This window comes from Oryza brachyantha, chromosome 5 (assembly GCF_000231095.2).
Source record: "Oryza brachyantha chromosome 5, ObraRS2, whole genome shotgun sequence".
Lineage (NCBI taxonomy): Eukaryota > Viridiplantae > Streptophyta > Magnoliopsida > Poales > Poaceae > Oryza > Oryza brachyantha.
In genome coordinates, this window is record NC_023167.2 from 13596453 (window position 1) to 13618307 (window position 21855).

Here is a 21855-nt window from a genome sequence, read left to right on the forward strand (position 1 = left end):
GGTATTTTGAAACCTACAAACTATTGTTCAATGTGTCTTATTTTTCATATGTTTTCTCTTTATGTGTTGTGCTTAAAAAAATTATCTCGACAAATGTTGTTTGGGTTTTATAGAATTTATAATCTTTGTCCCCAAAAAATTATTTTTAGCTTACTTCACATATACCAACGCAAAACCATAGAGGCTAAAATATCTTTTATTTTTTCAAACTTCAGTAGTACAATTGTTCCTGCTTTTTAAAATTCTAAGACATATGCTTCCCACTTCATCAAACTAAAATACAATAGTTACTTTTAAAAAAAAATCTTTGTGAGACGAATATGTAGAGCCAAAATAAAGTCTTTCTCGGACAAAGTGAGTATATTGGTTGGCCATAAAATCAGTCTTCTGATTTTTTTTATATTCCATGGGTACTGCCAATTGCCATGAGCTGATAAGCTAAACAGTGACAAATAATATGATCAGTTTTCAAGAGCAAAACCTGTTTCATGCTTAATACGTTCACTATAACAGCGAAAACTTGCGATAACAAGGACATGGTAACGAAAAATAAATGATCGTGTAACCCTCCTGTCATAGTCACACAAAATTGGTGATAGCTGGCATGAATAGTTGCTTTCTCTTAACACGTCAGATAAAATTCCTGCCGGTGCTGTCACCTGTCAGTAGCCAAGCACAGTGGCTAGAGCTCTACAAGTAGGAAGTCACTCTACATCATAAGGAATACATTTAGCAAGCACCTTACCTTTTCTCTACTGTTTATACTTATAAATAAAATTTAAATTTTTAATCTTAATTTTTAGAGTTTTTTAATCGTGATTTATTTTTTAGCTTTAGTTTTTAGAGCGCTAATAATATGTATGTAAAATTTATATTCGTAAATTATTTTTTGTTTGTAAACCAAATGATCACCACCCCCAAGAAATTCTTTTTTTATGGTCAATACTAACGCCAAACAGACTATCAACGTCCTAATTATTATGCACTGCCGCTTATTGGTGGCGGTTGGAGAGGTGTGGCCAGATTACAGATTAAAGAGTCTGAAAAGCGTCACGGAAGCATGATGTGCAATGCTCGCCATTTTAAAAAAGGGCAGAGCCATACACGATTCCATCGCAAGCCTAGAAAGATTTGAGTCACAAAGCTACAATAGGAAGCTCCTAGCTCCAAAGCCATGAATGCAATGCAAGCTCAAACTTTCGGTTGCTACAAAACGTAGAGTAAATTTACACAAAAGGCTTTCAAATATTTTTGAAATGGTCACAACTCCAGTTCATGTTTTGGTGAGTGGGGGCATACCTGCCAGTAATTTATTGTGTGTGTTCATGTCATCCAAATCTTATCGCAGCATAGCTGGCCAGGCATCTTTAGCAGCCACGCCCTGCTGTTTGGCCATTCGTTTCTTCTAGATTTATATGAGCCCCTGTCCCACTATTGTGCCTCTCCTGTGATTCGTACTTTTTTTTTTGGGTCCTTCACAGCATCCAACTGTGCCCCCACACAAGGAAATCCATGAACTGGGTTCTTGTTCTTGGAATTTTTTGTGGAAAATTTTGGTCTTAATGGCATTGGAATTAAGCTAGGCCATTGTCCATGGTACTATACTATGCCCACAATTTATTCTGAGTCTGGTGGATGTAAGATGCTCTCATGCCCGAACCTGAACGCGATGTGTTTTCACATAGCTGTGCCTTGCAAAATGCTAAGAGCAAGAGTGTTTGCGATGCATTTTAATATGGCATTTGCCGCTACTAATAGGTAAAACAAACGAGGCTCATTCTTGCCGCTAACAGGGGGATTTTTTTTATCTTGCCAGGTTTTCGTGAAAATTTCTCTGAAAGTCGAGCATTGCACAAATCGCAGGGATACTATCACTCATAGGAGCAAACAGTTCGTCCCAACACGAGCGGACTGCCTCCCATCTCTAGCAGCAAAAGAATTGCCCCCGGCTGCCACTTGCAAACGTGAAGAGCATCGCTGGTGTGTGATCCTGCTCAGATCATCACTCACTCAGCTCACACCAGCACCAACCGATTTGAGTGGTGAACTGGCCAAGTGATGCAGATGTATGAGGCATTGCACTAAGAAGTTCACGCTCTCGTTGCCAAACAACATATTTACAGATAAAAAATAATTTATAAATAAAAAATTTTCTATATGTGTTCTGGGTGATCCAAAAGCAAACACTAAAAATAAATTGTGATAAAAACATTAAAATCAGCTTTAAATTAAAATTTTAATTGAGAACTTATAACCAGATGAAAGAAAAAAACGAAAAGATGACCGTCAGGGTACTGCAGGGACACCATGTGGCCAGCCTGACCTACGATAGGATGAGACAAAACCGTAGAGCTGAGCAATAGTGCCACACTTCGCAGGGCTGCCTTTCGGTTGGCGCAGAATAGGCAAGCGGAGCCACCGGGTGAGTCACCGATCACATTGGAAGAGGATGGGAGATGACAATGGAACAGGATGGGAGATGAGATGATATTATCTTTGTTCTTTCGGAAAGACCAACCTGGCAATGATGCTGGCTACTCTGATGTACCCAGCCTTATTGCTCATTTAAATTGTGTATTTTTTCCCAATAATAGAATATATGAATAAATATTAAGTGAATTATGGTTCCATCAACTTAAAATTTTATGCTCCTATCTTTTCGCTTCTGCTTATGTTTATAAGCTAAATTTTGAATTTTTAACTTTAAATTTGAAGTTGATTTTGACGTTTTTTCCATCAAAGTTTATTTCCAGCCTTAACATTAAGTGAAATTTAAATTCTGTAACTTGATTTTGGTGTTAATTAAAATTTTATTATATTATATTTTTAACTTTTGTTTTTAAATCTTAGGGGACATATATAAAAGTTGTTTACTCATAATTATTTTGAGTAAATATCATAAAACTACATATACTTTTATCCAACTATCACAAAACTATATATTTTAGGGATGTTTACTATAAAACAACAGATTTAACACCAAATTTTATATACAGAGGCTTCCTATAAATAATAGCTTTCTCATAAAACTACATGTTTAACAGCAAGTTTAACACAAAACTATAGCTTTTGTAACTTGTAAAAAACAATAGTGTTATGTATCTAAAATCTATAGTTTTATGATACATAGTTTTCAAATATTTAGTTGTGGGAAATTTAGCACTAAATATGTAGTTTTGTGGTACACATGATTAAACATGTAGTCTTATGATAGTTTATTAGTTTTGTCAAAATATCAATAGTTTTATAAAATTCGCTCAATTATTTTTTTTTGTTGCTAATAAGCAGCCCTAGATGAAACGATATTGAGTCTCAACAAGGGTCAACACCATCATCAAAATATCTTTATATAGACCTATATATCGCGGATTTGAAACGGTTATTCATGATCGATGTTGGGGATTTGTACATAACGACCAAATGATTTGGAGATCATGTGTTTGATGCTTGGATTGATTGGAATGATGCTGAGAAAGACGAACCTAAAAGAGAAATGGAAGAACCAAAGCCATGCTAGCGCTAGTGTGTACTACAATGTTCTGTATCACTTTATTTTTCTCTTTTCTGGTTTCGCAGGAGTTGCGAGGGTTCAACATGGAAACATCAGCTGTACAGCATTATTCGCCATGTCTTTTGGGACAATGAACATGTAGATTGAACAAATGTGATACACCACCGACACCAAGCCATACGTATGATGTGGCCTTATTTAAGGATGCCTTTTTACCACTTAGTGGTGGGCATCCAAAGTATCAGAGATGGGGCCGATTCCAGTGTATTTTACTAATTTAGTTTATACCGTTGATCTAGTTTTATCGGACAACTATGATTAAATTATACTACCAACTAATATAACAATATTAGGTATACTAGAAATTTCAAGGAGTAATATCGTTATTTTTGTTGTGATCTTTATTGAAAAAAATTACAAAATATCGCTAATCAAGTAATTAACAAAGTACAAAAATACCATTTTTCTACGGTAGTATAATACTATTATTAAAATGCACCGGAGAGTTGCCCATAAGAGATACATTGATGGCATGTAGTACATGCATGGTACAGTTGTGTACTGCTAGGAAATGCATGCACATGAATTGAACTGTTTATACCCTCATGTTCTGGTTGCAAAACGTGAACACATTTTAATGGAAGAAAATAGCAGTGATATATATATTTTTTCAGAAAATGATAAACAGAGAATTATACTTAGAATGTGCAAAGCCATAGAAATACGGCAATATGTCCAGCACAAAAAAAAAGCATCTGAATCCGTCGTACCCCCATGAAATCGACAACACGTCTTTTACTTTCAGGAAAAAAAAAAGATCGGAGCTAGTGTCGATTGTGCGTTCTACACACTCATCGCTGCTTAGAGGAACATGCATATATGTGTTATTTGTGAGTTCCCTTTTTTTAAAAAAAAAAGGAGAGAGAAAAGAAACCATTCTTTGAAAGACACTACATATAATTGCCATATGAAGTAATGTAACCACGCCGGCACTCTGACTAGCTGAATAGCTGAATGATTAAACAGTTAGGTGATTTATGATAATTATTCTAATATACAGATGAACTAATTAAATATTGTAGAGTTAAAATGGTTTTGAAATAGCTTTCTTAAAAACTTGTGTAGAATTTTTCTTATAAAAGCTGAACCATTAATTGGAATCTTAGAAAATGTGTGCATTTATCCATTTATTAGAAAAGACGATGAAAATAAGACGACGAAGGACTTGTAAAGACGGAAGATCGATTGGCTGGATTCCACGATAAGAAGATCAATGATCGTACTCTTCCTGTCTAACAAATCTATATACTGGTAACACAGCTAGCTTAATTAGCCACCAAACCTGAATTAAAAGCCAACCCCCAACACCATCAGGGTATGGATTACCCGTACCTAGTTCCTTTTAATTTAATTCAGTTCTTTCTTCCCTTTCCAACATGACGTGCGTGATCTTCTTAACGAGTCTTTCTTTTCAAAGTGGAATGATAGCTATGATAGGTATATATGATGGTCAGCATGCGTCAATTTAATTGCTTTCTGATAGGCCAAACCTCCGTATTATAGTACGTATATACACCCACAGCTGATTGAATATATGTCGTTGCCGAACCGCTGATCAGGTCAGCAAAAATTTGTACTCAAATGGGAGGTATCTCCTCGAGAAAAATGAGAGGTATTGATCGATTACTACGAATCCATCTGTTTCTACTTACGAGATGTTTTGATTTTTTCTATATTTACCTATGAATCAATGTACGCAAGTATATTTTAGATTTATTAATATTCATAAGAATTTAAGAAAAATCAAAATAATAAAACAGAGGTAATACTTTCCGCCGGTAGCCCACACAAATATTGCAAACACATTCATGTACAGTATGTACCGTGCATATTTGTACGTCAGGCGTGAACAAGTTCTATAAATCTAATGTAATTCGTCCTTAAATTAACCGGGTATAGCTGGGTTGGGTTTGTGTACAGTACAAGCTAGCATCACCCTCCATATATATTATAGCCTAATAATTAATCATCGTCCTTAATCTGGCTTGCAAAGTGCAGTAGTGTAGTAGCAACAGTTTTGCATCGAAAGCAAAGCGACAACCACCACTAGCTCGATCTGCATACGTACGTGCCATGCACCACACGTATGAGCGAGCTAGCTAGCTAGCCAGCACCAGCGAACACGCGAAGCGCGCGCCCAGACTGCGTACGCATCATCGAGTGACCAGGCGCAGGCAGACGCCGAGCAGGGTTCACGTACGTACGCGCGCTACCGCACCACGCGCGACGGTAAACTAACGTGTCTGATCGTGATATCATTAGAAATTAATAAACGGCTAAAAATAACAGATTTCCTTAAACTTACTCCATTCGTGCCAAAATATCTAATTTCAGATAATGAAATCTAGATAGATAGTAATTTACTTTTAGAAATTAATTCTTTTGTAACGGAGGAAGTAGCGAGGTTATGGCACGGTTAATGTTAATATAGCCCTAACATATTATCTTTTTTTCTGTTTATATTTTTTTATTACAATTTATTTTTTTAGTGTTTGATTTTACATTGCTAATATCGTATATGTGTATTATAATTTATACAGATATATCATTTTATTTTTTCAGCAAAAGGTCGAACAATCACCGCCTAATATGACGAGAGAGAGAGAGAGATTGATCCGAGGTTGGTTTGGGTCGTCGAGGACGCGCGTATCACGCCGCCGATGGATCAAACGATCGAATCTTTGTTCAAAAGTCAGACGCCAAGTCGAGATCTTCTCGTCGCGCACGTACGTCTCTTCGGAGAGCCAGCAAATGCACGCGCGATGTCAAACAAGTACCGCACGTACGTAGCCGGCCGGCCTGATCATGGCCGGCTTTATTTGTTCGATCGGTTTGGTTAGTCTCAGGAAACGTACGTACGCACCCCTTCTCGGTGAAGATCCACGTTCTTTTCAGCAAATTCATTTCAACTAATTAGCGGTACGCAAAACGAAAAATATGTATTAATTAAGAAAGGATGGTAAAATTATTTGATTCGTCTTTAAGCAACTTAATTCTACCTAGGAGATTTTCGCGCGAAACGTATCATTTAGTGGTTTAGAAAACATGTTAATACAAAATGATATGCCAAAACAGCTCATACACGTATCGTTTCGCTTTTGCTTTTACTTATAAACCAAAAATTAATTTTTTAATCTTAAATTTAAAATTGATTTTAGAGGGTTTTTATCGTAGTTTATTTTTCAGTCTTACCTTTTAGCTCACTTAAAATACATATATAAAAATTTTATTCATAAATTATTTGTCGTCATTAAATATAACGATCACCCCTCTACTGAATTGGCTAATGGAAAATGATATGCCAATTCGATAAGCCGAAAAGAACGAAGAAGCAATAAATTGTATGTGCTGAAGAAGCTGTGGTTGCTTCCAGCAATCCCGGGCTCCGAGTCGACTCCATGTACCCCATGTACCAAGCTTAGTTGTTTTTTAGCTAGATGCATGCGTGCCGTACGTGACACGGACGCGAACAGATTGGTGCAACTAAAGTCGGGTGAAACGCATGTATGTCGTTCAAAATTTAGCTAAAAGTTTTAGTCCCGTACGTTCGGCTCCATCCAATGAGCCTCCCTGCCTAATTCTGAAATATTCCGTGATTGGTGCAGTCAGGCAACGTAGGGAAACTACTCTTGGGAGTTGTTTGTTCTCCGTACGTTACATGGCCTGATCGACGTACAATGTGTGACACCTTGTACATAAGAGCATGTACAATGGTAATTGATCGTGAACTCTTACCACTATTAGTTAGGAACATTCGATGACATGAAAGAGAAGAAATGAGAGACGAAGTTGCTATGGTTAAGAGCGGTACAAAAGATCCTCGCAAAAAAAAATGTACAAAGATGTTTATTAACCGACTCTCACCATCGTCATGTAAATAAATATAATGATATAATATGGAACATTAAGAGGAGATGATAGAGAAAAATTGTTGCCACACTTAACAGCGGCTCAGAGTTAGACTTAGTATTTATTAAATAAAATTTTGTTGTCTAGAGTAGATAAAAAAAAGGAAAGAGGAATAAAAAATATTTTGTTATGCTGCCTGAGAGACCATACCTGACTCACTTTTACAGATGTTCGGTGTGCTAGTTGATATATATTGATAACAGGCAATATATGTGCCCTAATATCGATTTAATAACGACTCTTAGCCTTACCAAATGGAGACTTGGTTGCATGAGGGTTAAAAAAAGAAATAATAATAATAAATAATTATTTTTATGTAGTAATGCTTAGACATTAGACCGTTTGTTGTTTCAACTATCGTAAGAGCATAGTCTCAAAAATAAACTTGTGCTGTTAGACTACACCGAGATCTACCTTTGAATATGATCTAACGCATCACAAGTGAATGTAGAAACTATCATTCTAAAGATTTTCTTAATGTCACCGGACATCAGTATATAGCAAAGCACGTCATTGTATTTTAATACATAATAATACTGTTCATATTTTTATATATGTTTAATTATTCATTTTATTTAAAAATTTTGTGTGAATGTATAAAAATAGAATTTATAATTAAAACACATTTAGCAATTAAATTTTACAACAAAATAAATTATAGTTACGTAATTTTTTATAAGATGAAAGATGAATATGTATTATAATATCAAGAAAGTAATTATTTTAACCTCGATAGGTGGTAAGTGAAATCGTATAACCGTAACTGTGTTGAATGATCCTAGAAAAAATAATGATGGGCTAGGCTGATCAATTGATATGTAGCAATTAAGATCCTCTACAGTACTCACTAACATGTGGGACCTAGATGTCTCTAATGGATATCTATAAGCTATCTATAAGATGTACTATATAATTTTTTTAATAGAAGAGAGATAAAAGCTATCTCTTAGTCAAGAAATAGTCTCTTGCACAGGTGAGGATGAATGGTGGGGTCATTTTACTTAGAGCTGGACCATTAAAAAAATTATCTTTTAGAATGCTTAGAGATTGTTGGAGGTGGCCTAAGCAGTATTGCATATGCAGTTCTAAATAGGATCCAGATCTGATCTGTAGGTATTAATTGAAACAGTGAGCAATCTAGTATATATTATACCGAAAATCACCCACTGTTGGTCAGCTGAGCTGCAGGTACGTACATGTGAGAGCACCCACCGTTGATTCACACCTAAAAAACATGCACGTGTTCATCTAGTCTCCGGACGTGCAAAGCCTGGGCATAAACTACACTTACCTAAGTTTGGTGCACCGTACACTTCCGTCGTCTCATCCGTATCCATCTCTCACGCATAAAAAATCAGCCACTTTAAATTTAGCGACACGTACCTACGTACATACAAATCAGAATCCACGGCTAACCATCTAGGGAATTGAATTCCTCGAGACGGGTTGAGCTGATCTTAATTATTATACTATGATATAAAACGTGACAAGGTTGGTTGGACGTATATGCGAATGGTCCCTCTCTTAAACCCTAGCGTCGACCAGCTACTGCGACTTTGTTTAATCTGGAGTTGCAGATCGTCGATATATCCATATCGTCAGAGACGAGTCTCATCTATAGTTCAGTGAGTTATATGTACCCTGCTAATGACGCTGATAATGACGGTCACCACATATGGTAGATGAGACGATTTATGTGATGCGTCTGAAAGTGATTAATCAGGGTACGTGTGATCAATTAACCATGCGATAGGAGTAAATACAATGAGCACCTTGTTCTTGTCGGTCATGACCGGTTAGGAGCTAGGAGCGGCTAGCTAGCAGAGTCATCTGGCAATCTGTACAGCGACGTCGTAGCTGACATGAGCATTACTCGGATCTGATCCGATCAGGTGTTTGTAGGAAATTTGTTCCTTCGTTTCGTGGAGGATTTGTGTTTTCCTTGCCAGCCTCCCTTCAGGTTTCTTGATGGAATCCCGGACCATCTTTTTGATTATACTTATATCTATAAAATAAAATTTAAAATTAGAATTAATTTTGGTAATGTTTCATTGTAACTTAATTTTAAGCTTTTCCTCTAAAACCGCTGAAACACATTTATAAAGCTTTTATTTATAGATTATTATTCGTTTTAAACATATCATTTCACATTTTATACGAACAACCAAAAACGACGCAATCTACAAGCTTTAATGATACTGTATTGTGGTTTTCAGTTTAGTTGGAATGCCATGATTATTTTGAGCACATCGATTAATTGCGGGGCCAGTCGAAATCGAAATTTCGCGACGGGAATGATTGCGCACTGCCTGAATTAAGTCCTCAAGAAAAAATATGAAAGAAAGAATATGCGTGCCCAATTAATTAATTAGCCGGTGTACTATCTATCTAGCCTACTACGAAATCACAGAAATTCGACCGATCCTAACTCTGGATATTGATGGAGGGAGAGCGGATAGAATCCGAGAATGCAGCAGCGTTGATCGGCACCGGCCGGGTTTCGTCACGGTCCCCATTCTGATGCAGGTGTGTGTTATGAAGGTATAAGTATAGTATAGCTAGGCCTTTGTTCGCCTTGAACTTGTAAATGGTGGAGCACTAGTGTAATCGCACTACTACTGCTACGACGGCGGTGCTGGTTTTCTTTTTTTTTTTTTTCTCTTGATGAATGGAACGGAGGGAACCCGCGGCGTGAGTGCGTGACATTTGGGTTGGTTACCTGCACCCGCGGTGTGATGCAGGAGTGCTGTATTACTTTCGTTTTCGTTTTAAGTTATAAGGTCTGAAATTCTATTTCAGGTTACAAAGATATCATGATTCTCCTTAGGTTTATATTACTTTCATTCGTGGCTAGTTGGATTATCCATATGTGACTTGGTGGCCGTGTTGGGTGGGCGTACTCTATATAGCTAGTTCTAGTTTAAATAAATAAATTAATAATCTCATCCTTTTGTTTCTGTTTACATTTATAAACTAAAATTTAAATATTCAACGTTAAGTTCGAAGTATATTTGAATTTTTTTATCGTAGTTTATTTTTCGGGCTTGGTTATTAGATTGATAGGAACCTATTTATAGAAATTTAAGAAAAATCTAAGAAATGACATTGAAACATATCTAAGTCTAAGAAATATCACTGACGAATGCTGGGTTCTACAAATTTCTATCGTACAGACGACTTTTATGAGAAATGTCATCATCGCTAGAGTTCCGTCCATCTCTGTCATTAAATACACCGTTCATATTATAGCACTCTACGAAAAAATGCTGATGGAATCTAATGGTGATGATATTTTCTAGATAAATTCGTTTGTAAACTCTCACTCGTCGATGCATTTCTTAGATTTAAGTTTATCAATAATATTTCTCAGATTTTATCTAAAAAAAATTTATTCATAAATTGTTCTTTATTTATAAATAAGTCTTTTGTCTTTTTATCACCCCTTAAGTTTTATTTCTAAGATCTCAAAAACAAAAATTACTTAATTATTTAAACTGGTCATAAGTTATCCGCGAGGTGAGGTGACCCATTCCATCCCTAACTCAAACCGACGAGCGCGGGCGAGCGATTCATCTGCGTCCGTGCCTGGGGCTGCGCCTACTTGTTGCTACGGCTGCTTGCGCGGTTTGTGCTGCCTTGCTGCTGCTGCTGCCGCCTCAGGCTATCAGATCAGACGTGAAAAGGCTTTTGACCTTGGCCCGTAGGGGAAGAGCCACGTGAAATAGCTGCAGTCCAGGACGGCCGATTTCACCCCGTACGTGTACGTCTTTTGTTCCGGCTCGTCCGTGGCAGCGGTACCACACAACGTGCGCTCTTTGGTTCGGCAATGTTTGGGTTCTGACGACCCCGGGGGCCGGGGTGTTGACGTCTGCATCATCGGACGATGATACGGAGGAAAAAAACTTTCAGTTTAGGCCATGTTTAGATAGCAAAATTTTTTGAGAAATGGATCATATATCGGATGTCGGAAAGAGTTTTCAGACACGAATAAAAAAAGAAATTTCATAGTTCGGCTGGAAACCACGAGATGAATTTTTTTAGCCTAATTAAGCCGGTATTAGTATATATTGGTTACTATTTACTGTAACACTTATAACTAATCATAGACTAATTGAGCTTCGTTAGGAGCGGCCAGATAAAACGAAGTGCTGTATATCAGGACAGAAGGGATAAACCGTGTCTTGAGTCCTTTCCTCGTACTACACACCCCGCCAGGGCATCCACCGTACCGCGCCGTGTCTCCTTCCGGTCCCTTCCTCCGCCGGGCGACACCTCTGTGACAAAAGGTCGATGCGAATTTCCTGCAGCACGTCGCGTCCGCTTTTCTTTTCCCTTTCTCTCGACCCAATCCTGTAGCTTAACCTTGTATTTATAAGTAAAAATTTAAATTTTTAACCTTAAATTTAATATTAATTTTAATATCTTTTTATCGAAGATTATTTTTTAATATTAACTTTAGATCGCTAAGAATACATATATAAAATTTTTATTCATAAATTATTTTTTATTTATAAATATATCGTTATAAAAACCTAAACAATCAACTTCCTTATAGGCAGGATACAGCGAAACCAGAAACTACTAAAACAAAAGATGAATGAATAGTATAATTCTTTTGGATATACTACTATTTAACTAAAACTTGTTGCTTTCGTAACGTATTTTCAGTCAAGAGCGGAGCTTAAGCGTAAGCCTTAGTTCCGCAGACATACTCGCACACTCGTTCTCCTATCTTAAAATAAAACCTACTAGGGTGTAATAACCGATTAACCGGTGTGTTTTAACCGACAAATTTCGTACAAAAAACCGACGGGCCGTATGTATATGACGTTTGGTGCATTCTCAAAAACGTGTATTCAATGCCCATCATTTAAACATGCATGAAGCGAACGGCACGGGCTAGTCTTCTTTGCACGTCCTCTGTTCCAGCTTCACTACCCATCGTTTCCATTGAATGAACTCGACTTAAGGAACAGTACTACTCCACCACAAGATACTGCTCAAACAGGTGTACAGCAACCGAATCGAAAAGACGTACGGCCGTGTGCTCGAAAGAAATGTACCACCAGCTAAACTAGTCCTCCCAAGTTGGACTAGCCCTGAGCTGGAGGATAAGATATCATGGCCAACGCGACAACTGACTATTCTAAAACCCTACCTCTGATGTGTTCTTGTTCGTTCTTCGTTCTGTAAAGACTATTCTACGACTCCTTCTTTTTATGATTATATACCGAAATCTAAATTTTTAACTTAAATTTGAAATTAGTTTTGGGATTTTTTCACTGAAGTTTATTGTCAAGAACTGAATTTTAGCGAATACGCGTATAAAATTTTATTTATAATTTATTTTTTATTTACAAATATGTCGTTTGTCTTTTTTTATAAAAAAGGGCTAAACAATCCCATAGGTGTTTACAGACACATGCAATAAAGTAGAGCCTCGAAATGAAATCTGAAAGTGCCGCCGTTGGGAAAGCCTAAACTAGCTAAGATCCTCGTATTCTGAGCTTTTTGACTAGAAAAATCATGGCATATTTATAAATAAAAAATAATTTATAAATAAAACTTATATATAAGCTACGATAAAAAACCCTAAAATTAATACTAAATTTAAAACTAAAAACTTAAATTTTATTCCATAGACATAAATATAAGAAAAAGACGAGAAAAACTCCGCGAGCGCGTGCACAGTGGATTAGCGGGTGCGCGCGCGTGTTTTCCTAACAGGAAAGCAATCAAGCAAGCAAAGCTGCTGCTACTACTCCAGAAGAGAAGGGCACGTCGTGTATGGAGATGGAGGCCATCCAACCAGCAGCCAACCATAATCCAACTGAAAATTCGGCGGCGACTTTCCGCTACGCTAATGATGATGGGGGTGGGCTGTATATATACTGCTCCGTTCCAGAAAAATAGCATTTCTCAGTTTCTAGGTTTGGCGTTTGAACATCCGTCTTATTTGAAAAATTTATGAAAAAGTTGAAAAAAATAGTCACACGTAAAGCACTAGTTATGTTTTATCACGTGGATAAAAACATTAATCTTAAAAAAAATTTCAAATAAGATGAAGAGTCAAAAATACTATAGAAAAACTCAGAAATTTGTTTATTTTGGGATGGAGGTTGTATCTTGGCATACGTACGTACGGCTAATCACAGCTCCCAGGATGCTTCATCATCTTGGATGTGGCTTTTTCGAGGTTTGTGGACAGTCCCGGTTCTTGGATGTAAACTTATGTAATGTTTTGAATAAAACTAGAGTTATCTGTAAGGGTCTTTGAAGTGGGATGAAATACCAAGTGGCTCAACGATATCAGCTCAACATGCGTTCTATATGGCTCAAAATTGTCAGAATCTGCCAAACCACCCACGCCCTACAGTGAGACGCGTCTTCATCAAGAGTGGAGGACAAGGAGCAGACGAGGGGAGAAAAACAACATGCTGCCTGAGCTCCGGTCGCCGCCCCCCGTCGAGCCATCCAGAGCCGGCACCCACCCGCTCCGCGCTCCGGCCACTGCCGTCGAGCCTTCTCCGTCCTCCGCTGACCGCGGGGCCTCGATCTGCCGTCGCTCGGGCTCGACGGAGAGGGAATACTTCGCCGGAGTGATGTTTCTTGGAGAGAGAAAAGGCAAATCCTGGAGAAAGGAAAAAAGCAAAAGAGAGAAGGCTGCTAGCCACTTGCATTGAGGGAAGAAGAGTCTCCGCTAACTTTTTTTCTAGGTGGCATGTTAGCGCTACACATATGGATGGCTTGCACTATGAGAGCCCTAAATCTTTGGCTACATTCTTTTATACATATTATTTACAATTTCTTTAAACTACTAAACCAATGTCTTCTTTAGTAAAAAGTTTATCATCTTACCTTTTTCAAAATAATTTTTAATTTTATAGTTATTACTTTTATCATTTATACTATTAAACAACTATTTGAAAATCATATAATATTTCGTCAACCACGCATTTGTGATCTAGTTTTCCCTCGGGTGTGGCGCGACGATGGATTCTGGGACGTGGAGGAGAGAAGCGAAACGAAGAGGAAGCAGTCGGGCTTTGGAAGCGGTCGCGGCTGCATGCGGTTGAAACACGCGAACGGCCGCGCGGCGGCTCGCACGTTTACGGGCCGTGGTATTATTGGGCTCGTTTTTGGAGGAGTTGCACAGATGGTTGGGCCGAAGCCTTCGTTTTCTGTTTCAGACGCCCGTGATAGATGATGATGGGCCGACCTGCAATGGCTCTGTGAACAGTGCAGTGCAGTGCAGTGCGACCGAGAATGATCAGGTGCGAACGAAAAAAAAAAGATCTGAATAGAGAAAAAGAGCGTCGACAGCAGGATTCGAACCTGCGCAGGCAAAGCCCAACAGATTTCGAGTCTGTCTCCTTAACCACTCGGACATATCGACATCCTTGCATCACTTTGTTTCCATATAATTCAGTCCTCAGTGCATGGAGTGACCAGCTCGCATTTCTTTTGCCACCGATGCACGTTGCCAACTTTGCCATCCCTCTCTTTTCTTGCTTTTTTTGTTCAGCTCTCCCTTTTTTTTTAATCTCTCCTACAAGACTTATATAAGGTGATGTTAAAGAAGGAGGGGACACGCAAGGCCCGCACAAGCATGTGCAGCTTCTCTCCAACTTCATCTCCTGGGGGAGTAAAAAAAGGGCAAAAGGAAACGCTAAGGAATGGACCCACCTCATCCTCCTCTTTTTTTCACTACATATAATATAGATTACTAATTAGCAATAGATACAATCATCTTCAGAGCTGGTTTGATTATGTTTTTTTGTGCAGCAATTCAGAAACCGAGCGATTCAATGCCCAACCAACCAGCCAACCAACCAATCGAGTCTAATCCTCCTGTCACCCCCACAAGTGTTCCTCCTGCTCGTGTGACAATCTCCATTCTGCTCTTTAATTTCTCCCTGGCTCCATCCGGTCTAGGCTTTTGCCTAGCACGTCCTTCTGTCATGCCTTGCCTTGCCTTTGCATGATCATTGTTAGGCTCTCATCTATAGTCCCATGCATTGAGAACCATCTCCCTTTTTTTCTGCGTCCAGACTTAATTAGCTGATCTGATGATTTCTTCATCTTTTCTCTTGGAGGCAGCCCTGCTGTTTTCTCTTTATTTCCCAAGTCCTTTTTTCTCTGTGGAGGACTGAAGATTGCTTGCGCTGGGATACTAGTGCAGCGTAAAGCTGGAGCAAGAAGTCCTGATTAAGATTTGGTTTAAGTTTCAGGAATTAATTTGGTTGATCTTTCTTCCATTCCTTTGCTTCCTTGGCCTCCTGGGCGATCAGTGCTCGCAACGAAGTCTGCATTTCCCAAGAACAGATACGGTGAAGGGATTATATAAGTATAACACCGCAGATGCACGGAAGTGTATGTTCTTTGAGATTTGTAAACTAATTGTTGCACATGACTAGGGAGTATATATATATCTGAATATATATGGCCCTCATTGATGCTAGCTATTGTCCTCGTGAGGCAGTGCTCTCAAGGCTAAAGCAAATTGGCGTGCTAAGATTTAAGTAGTGGAAGCTGCACTTTTAATCGTGCCTCCAATTACTCACTTTGGAAGGCAAGATTATGAAATTACAGTAGCCTTGCATTATTTTATCTAGATAGACTGGATGTTGTTATGGGAGAAGAGACAATGACAAAGCAAGATCGTACAGGAAAAAAAAACATGCTATGATAAGGATGGTAACTTCAGATTAGATGCCTAATCATCAGTTACCAACTTACTAATAAGTAATCACCCAGGCCAGATGCAGTAGTAAAAAAAACCCAATTTAAAGGACCTATACTCACTTTACCAGTAGACACAACGCCGTCATTGACTCATTGTAGATATACACTGATGATTACCGCGCGCGGCAGCTTCGTCGTAAACTACTCACAATCGACACACGACTTTTTGGACGGATCTGCTGGTTCCCAAGAGGATCCTAAGTGAGATTTTTTTTGACGCATCCGAAAACGCATGGGATGGATTTGGGCAGCATGGGCTCCGAGTATCTTACTGTTTCAGCAGTCCAGCCATGGAACTGAAGACCAAGACTCGAGGAGAGAGGGTGTCCGGGGAGAAAACCATATCGAAACTGAATGTGCGTTAGTTTTTATAATCCAAAATCTAGTTGAATGTTGGTTAGTAGTTGGAGTCCTGGGGCACCATGCACTTACTTCCCCAGACAAAGTTATTGACATGTTGGGATGCATTCTCCATCCCTCGTGGCAGCAAGGCTCATGTACCTCTGTGCGTGCACCAGAGATGCAGATACAGCCTATCCATGTTGCGTTGTAAGGTACACCATGCTAAAAGCATCATACAAGAACCGGCAAGGGAATGCCATTGGAATGATTGAATGATGGAGATGCTTAAAGTGCGTCATTTTTTTCACCTGCTCTTGCTGTAATGCTGATAATTAGATCATGCATGGTACGTACTAGCAATGTTTGTCTGTCAAAATTAGTACTCTGATCAGTTGATGCCTAGGTCAGAGATTCAGATGGACTGAAACATGAACAGATGAGAGGAGTGTACAATGACCATGTGGTTGCAGATGATCCACAGAGCTGCTGGCAGTAGGACCCTGGTTGCCTTGGAGCCTCAAAAGGCCATGCTTCCCTGTCCTCCTCCTCCTCCCATCCTACCACACACACTCACTCACAATAATCAGAAGCATCTCTGGCTTCCCATCACAACAAACGAATACTGTCCTGGGTTTTATTTCCTTGGAAGCAAAGAGAGGTTCTTTGCTTATCAATCCCCCAATCTCTCTCAGCAAGCTCCTTGTCAATTCTGAATATGCAATCAGATTGCATTCTTATCCTATAAACTGGCATCACATCACATGCAGAGGAAATGCGGTGCTAGAGATGGATGAATTCTTGGCAGTGACAGTACACTGCCAATTACCTGAATGACCTGACATGCACCACATTATTTGCATATCTGATTGGATCCTGCACAAGGCCAGAGTTCCATTCTTTTTAAGTGCTGCTTTCTCTCCTTTCCCTTCCTTTAGCTTTGCCTTTTGTTTGGGCCCTTTGAATCATTTCATCCTCCTCTCCTACATCCTCCCCTTCACAAGCCTACAATTACAATGGTCTTAGGATCATGTGGGCTGCTACAGAGTGTGCATGGGGGTGAGTAGCCACTCTTTTGGGGTGCCCAAACATGATTCTGGGATTATTTTTTTGCCCCATTCTTGCAGCTTTCCTGCTCATCAGACTGTTGCTGAAATCTCTTTTTATCATCTGCTGTTTTCTGTAGAAGGTTTACATATGCCCCCACACTCTTTTTGTTCTTCCACCTTTTCCTTTAGCTCCTCCCCCCATCTTGACCACTCCACAATGCTGCCACCACCACCATTTCCCCAGTGATTGAGATCTTCCATTTTAAGTAGAAGAGACAGCCAAGGTATTGCTCATCTTGTAGGTTCTTGTCATTTTGAGCCAGACACTTCTTGAGCCTCAGCATTGCAAGATACACTGGCAAATAGGGCAATTGCTGCCTCTTGGCTGCTGCAGGGAGGAAGAAGTACCAGTTGCTAAAGGTGAGCTTCTTTTGGCAGCAATTTTAGGTACTCGTACTCCTGACTACCTACTGGGTTCACGAATGAGTACCCGGATTTCAGACCATCCTTCTGTTTATCCGTTCTTTCTTTTTCAGCATGCTTTTCAGCTTTACTCTTCAATGAGCATGCATTGTGATTCTATTTCCCAGAGTGATTCTTGAACAATGGCCTCATTTATGCACTGTGCATGGGGGTGATGAGTGAAATTTCATCTTGCTGCAGATTGCCACAGTACAAATGTGCAATGCTTTATCCAGCCAAGCATGACACACATCTTGCTGCATTTTTTTTCGGTTCTGTTGGCTCTTCACATGTACAATGTGACGTCTCTTCACAAGCGGGACATGCGCATGATGGTCAGTTTTTGGCAAAGCCTCAACCGTATCTGATGCGTGCATTTCCTCTGCCAGCGTAGTAGGCGTTCAGCTGCCAAGCTGAAAGTGAGAGACACAGACAGAGAGCTCGGCGAAGAACTCGTGGCATCCAAGAACGCACGTACTGCGTGCCTGCCATGAGCGGCTTCGCGGGGCAGAGGCTGAGGCCGTGGATGGGGGACGCCACCGGCGCTGAGCAGGCGGCCGGCGGCGACGCCAGGGACGACGCCGGTGGCGCGGCGGCGAAGGGGCTCGGCGACGCGTCCACGAACGCCAGCGCCATCTCCTTCGGCTTCGCGGCGACCGCCATCCTCATCTCCATGTTCCTCCTCATGGCCATCTTCGAGCACCTCATCAAGCCCAGCCTGTCCTCGTCGTCGTCGTCCTCCTCCTCCTCCCGGACCTCCGCCCACGGCGACGAAGACGGACAGGGGCACGGCCAGTCGTCCCACTCGGCCGCCGCCGCCGCCGCCGTCTCGCCGGACAAGCTCTTCCGTCCGCCGGACAAGGTAACGGAAACACGCGTGAATGCCGCTGTAAATTTCTCTCCTCCGCCGTGTCCGTCCACCACCACCGCCGCGGGTGTGACGCTCACGTGCACCGTGTCAGTGGAAGACGACACGTACGTGCCCGCCCTGCCACGCTCGTGCCACAGCAGGGTACGCCGGCTGGCACCTGCACGTACGCTACAGTGCCCAGCACGTACCTAGTCGCTGGCTACAGTGCAACTGCTCGCTGCACCTGGAACTGACAAAACTCCCAGGATTCTCCGACCCGTCTTATGCTTGTAAAACGACTTTTAAATTTTTAATTTAAAATTTTGAATTGATTTTGGATCTTTTTACCAAAAGATTATTTTCCAGCCTTAAATTTTAAATTGAAAAAAATATATATAAATATTTTATTTATAAATTCGTTGTTTAACTTCTTATGAAAAAAAGTCAATCAATCACCCCTCCAAAACTAAGCCACAAGAATTGAATTTTCTTTTTCAGTTTATCTGCTTTTACCACATATACGTCTCTATGATCCAAAAGTTAAGCGCATGTAACTATCTAAAATAGGTTCAAAGCATTAAAAATAAAATCATATAAATGATAACTATTTTATTTTGTTTTGGCTCTGCCCTACACGATGGATCCTAGGTTTTTAAAGATTCTCACGGGTTGCTTCTCGTGATCTTAATTTTTTAAGATTTGCTCCGGTTCAACGAAAAGTACATTGAGGTACCAATATCTTGAGATACCAAATCGTTTTTTACCATTAAATCTAGCTGAGTAAGATGTGCACTGTTAGATCCAACGATCATAAATGATTTGGCACTACAAGGTATCGGTATCTTGAGGTAACTTTTGTTGGACTGAAGCAAATCTCCAATTTTTCACAAACGGATTCTAATTCTCTTGTGGTTTTGACCGGTGCAGATGGAGGTCGTGCAGGCGGAGGATCTGACGGTGCTGATGCCGGGGCAGCGGTATCCGACGTTCCTGGCGCAGCCGGCGCCGCTGCTTCCATGGCCGAGAGAAGGCGTGCGTTGGCCTCCCCATGGCCATGGACATCGCCGCTGCTTCGTGCCGCCGTGACGTCACTCAGGAGCCCCCATGCTTGCTTGTCTCTGAACCGCTGTCTGTACAGGAGAGCAAGATGTAAAAATTGCAGGAGTTGTTATTACTGCGTGGCTCACATATTGGAAATGTTGCATCCATGGCGGTGAAAGTGCTGGACGTTCTTAAGCCGTTGATTGGGGGAAATTCGTGTCTCGGCTGCTAATCTCTGCGAAAGCCATTCTTGTTCATCCTCTTGTTTGCGACAGCTTTGGTTGAAAATACTCAATCGGTAAAAAATAAATAAAAATTGGTTTTAGTGGACAGGAGAGAGTAAGTCGTTGGATAGATTAAACCCCTTCTTTCAGGGTAAGATTATTAAGATAGATTACTATCAGCTAGATTATGATAATTTGTAGTAGAATAAGTTGTGAGTTGTTTCTTTTCTAGATCATTGGGTTTGCAATTTTAAAGAGTGAGTGGGGTGGCATGGTGGGTAATTTTTCACCCAATAATCTAGAAAAAACTCACCTAAATAAGCTTATCAAATTATAATAAGTTGAGCTCCAGATTATAATAAACTTCGATAAGTTGTCTGTTTCTTTCAGCTTACTCCCAACAATTTAGATTATAATAATCTCAAGCTAAAATAGAGAAGGCCTAAGATTGTGGTTTTTTCTCAACTTTGATTTTTCTACAGCTTTTGTGCAAAGGCTTTCTGAATTAGTAAACGATATGTTTCTTGAAAAAAATATAAAAATTTTATCACCTCAAATTCTAAAATATATTTTTAACTTTGTAGCATTAAATAGCTATGAAAAAAGAAAATCATTTATCTCCTATCTTCCAGCGAGAAAGAATGCAGATTGCAAAAGGGCAAATTGCAATGGCTCTGGGCTGGGCTGTCGCGGTTTCGCAAAGTGTCATGTTGGGCCGTAGGTTTTGTAGGTTTCGAGTTTTGCCCAGGGTTCGGTCCGAAAAAACGTCGCTTATATTGGGCTGTTTGCCCTTTCGTAGCCTGCATTCTTTAAGAATTTTTGGAATTTTTAATTTTATTTATTAAATTATTTACCATTTTAATTTCCTAATTCAAAAAATCACAGAAATAGCCTCCTGCCGCCCTCCTAGAGGGCGGAATACTGACGTGGCGCACGGCGCGGCACCAGGAAGGAACAACCGTTAGTGCCAGGGGGCGGATTTTTGCACCAAACCCCCTTCCGCCCTTACGGAGGGTGGGAAGATGGTAAGTGCAAATTTGCCGACGCGCCCGTGGGGGAGGGGGAAGGGGCCTGGCCATTTGCAGGCGGCCCCTTCCGCTCTCCGTAAGGGCGGTTTATTCGGCGGCCTATATAAGGCCGCCAGCCCCCTTCCCCTCCTCATTTCCCCCTTCCCACTTTACTCCCTCAGAGTTGAGGGGAGAGCTCTGGAGCGGCGAAGCCCTGCTGAAATTTCTCGGTGGACTACAGTAAGCTTTCGAAATATTTGTTTTGTTCAATAAATGTTGTTTATTTAGCGATTGTATTATGTTGTTGGAAAAAAAATTATTTTAGAGTGTATAATTAAGATATTTTTTATTACATAATTACTGTTGTCAATGTATGATTTAGTAGTTGATCATTGATTTAGCGATGATATAATTTAGTCCGTATGTAATGTATTGGTACGGTATGGTAAAAAAATTTAATTAATACATAATTAATGTAGTCATTGGGTAATTTAGTTAGTAAAAGTGTATTTGTAGTGTACAATATAGAAATTTTTTTATTGCATAATTGATTTAGGGATGGTACAACTTAGTAATGGTATAACTTAGTGAGTACTAAAATGATCTATAAGTAAACATAATTACGTTAAATAGAAAATGAAAGTAATTTGGTTGTAGT

The 21855-nt window shown here is 39.8% G+C and overlaps 1 protein-coding gene and 1 non-coding gene across 5 annotated transcripts; one reads left to right on the forward strand and one right to left on the reverse strand.

The window, feature by feature from the left end:
- Positions 1–14794: 14794 nt before the first annotated feature.
- Positions 14795–14876, reverse strand: TRNAS-CGA. The gene has a single exon. It is a non-coding gene; the product is annotated as a tRNA-Ser (tRNA).
- A 2532-nt stretch (positions 14877–17408) lies between these two features.
- LOC102713081 lies at positions 17409–20504 on the forward strand. 4 transcript variants are annotated; one of them, XM_015837417.2, is made up of 4 exons: positions 17409–17623; positions 17751–18033; positions 18465–18937; positions 19853–20504. In XM_015837417.2, exons 3-4 carry the CDS (start codon positions 18566–18568, stop codon positions 20009–20011), a joined length of 531 nt encoding a protein of 176 aa, XP_015692903.1. In that variant the 5' UTR covers positions 17409–17623; positions 17751–18033; positions 18465–18565; the 3' UTR covers positions 20012–20504. The 4 variants fall into 4 exon arrangements, with proteins under 4 accessions (XP_015692903.1, XP_040380235.1, XP_015692901.1 ...); XM_040524301.1 differs by having other exon boundaries at positions 17409–18033; positions 18277–18937; XM_015837415.2 differs by having other exon boundaries at positions 17409–18033.
- The last annotated feature ends 1351 nt before the right edge of the window (positions 20505–21855 follow it).

What these genes read in the sequence shown, in the direction of transcription:
- LOC102713081 (XM_040524301.1), top strand. Translation starts at nt 18,566, where the DNA reads ATGAGCGGCTTCGCGGGGCAGAGGCTGAGGCCGTGGATGGGGGACGCC. An exon ending in TCTTCCGTCCGCCGGACAAG is followed by an intron (nt 18,938 to 19,852) that starts GTAACGGAAACA and finishes TGACCGGTGCAG; the next exon opens with ATGGAGGTCGTGCAGGCGGA.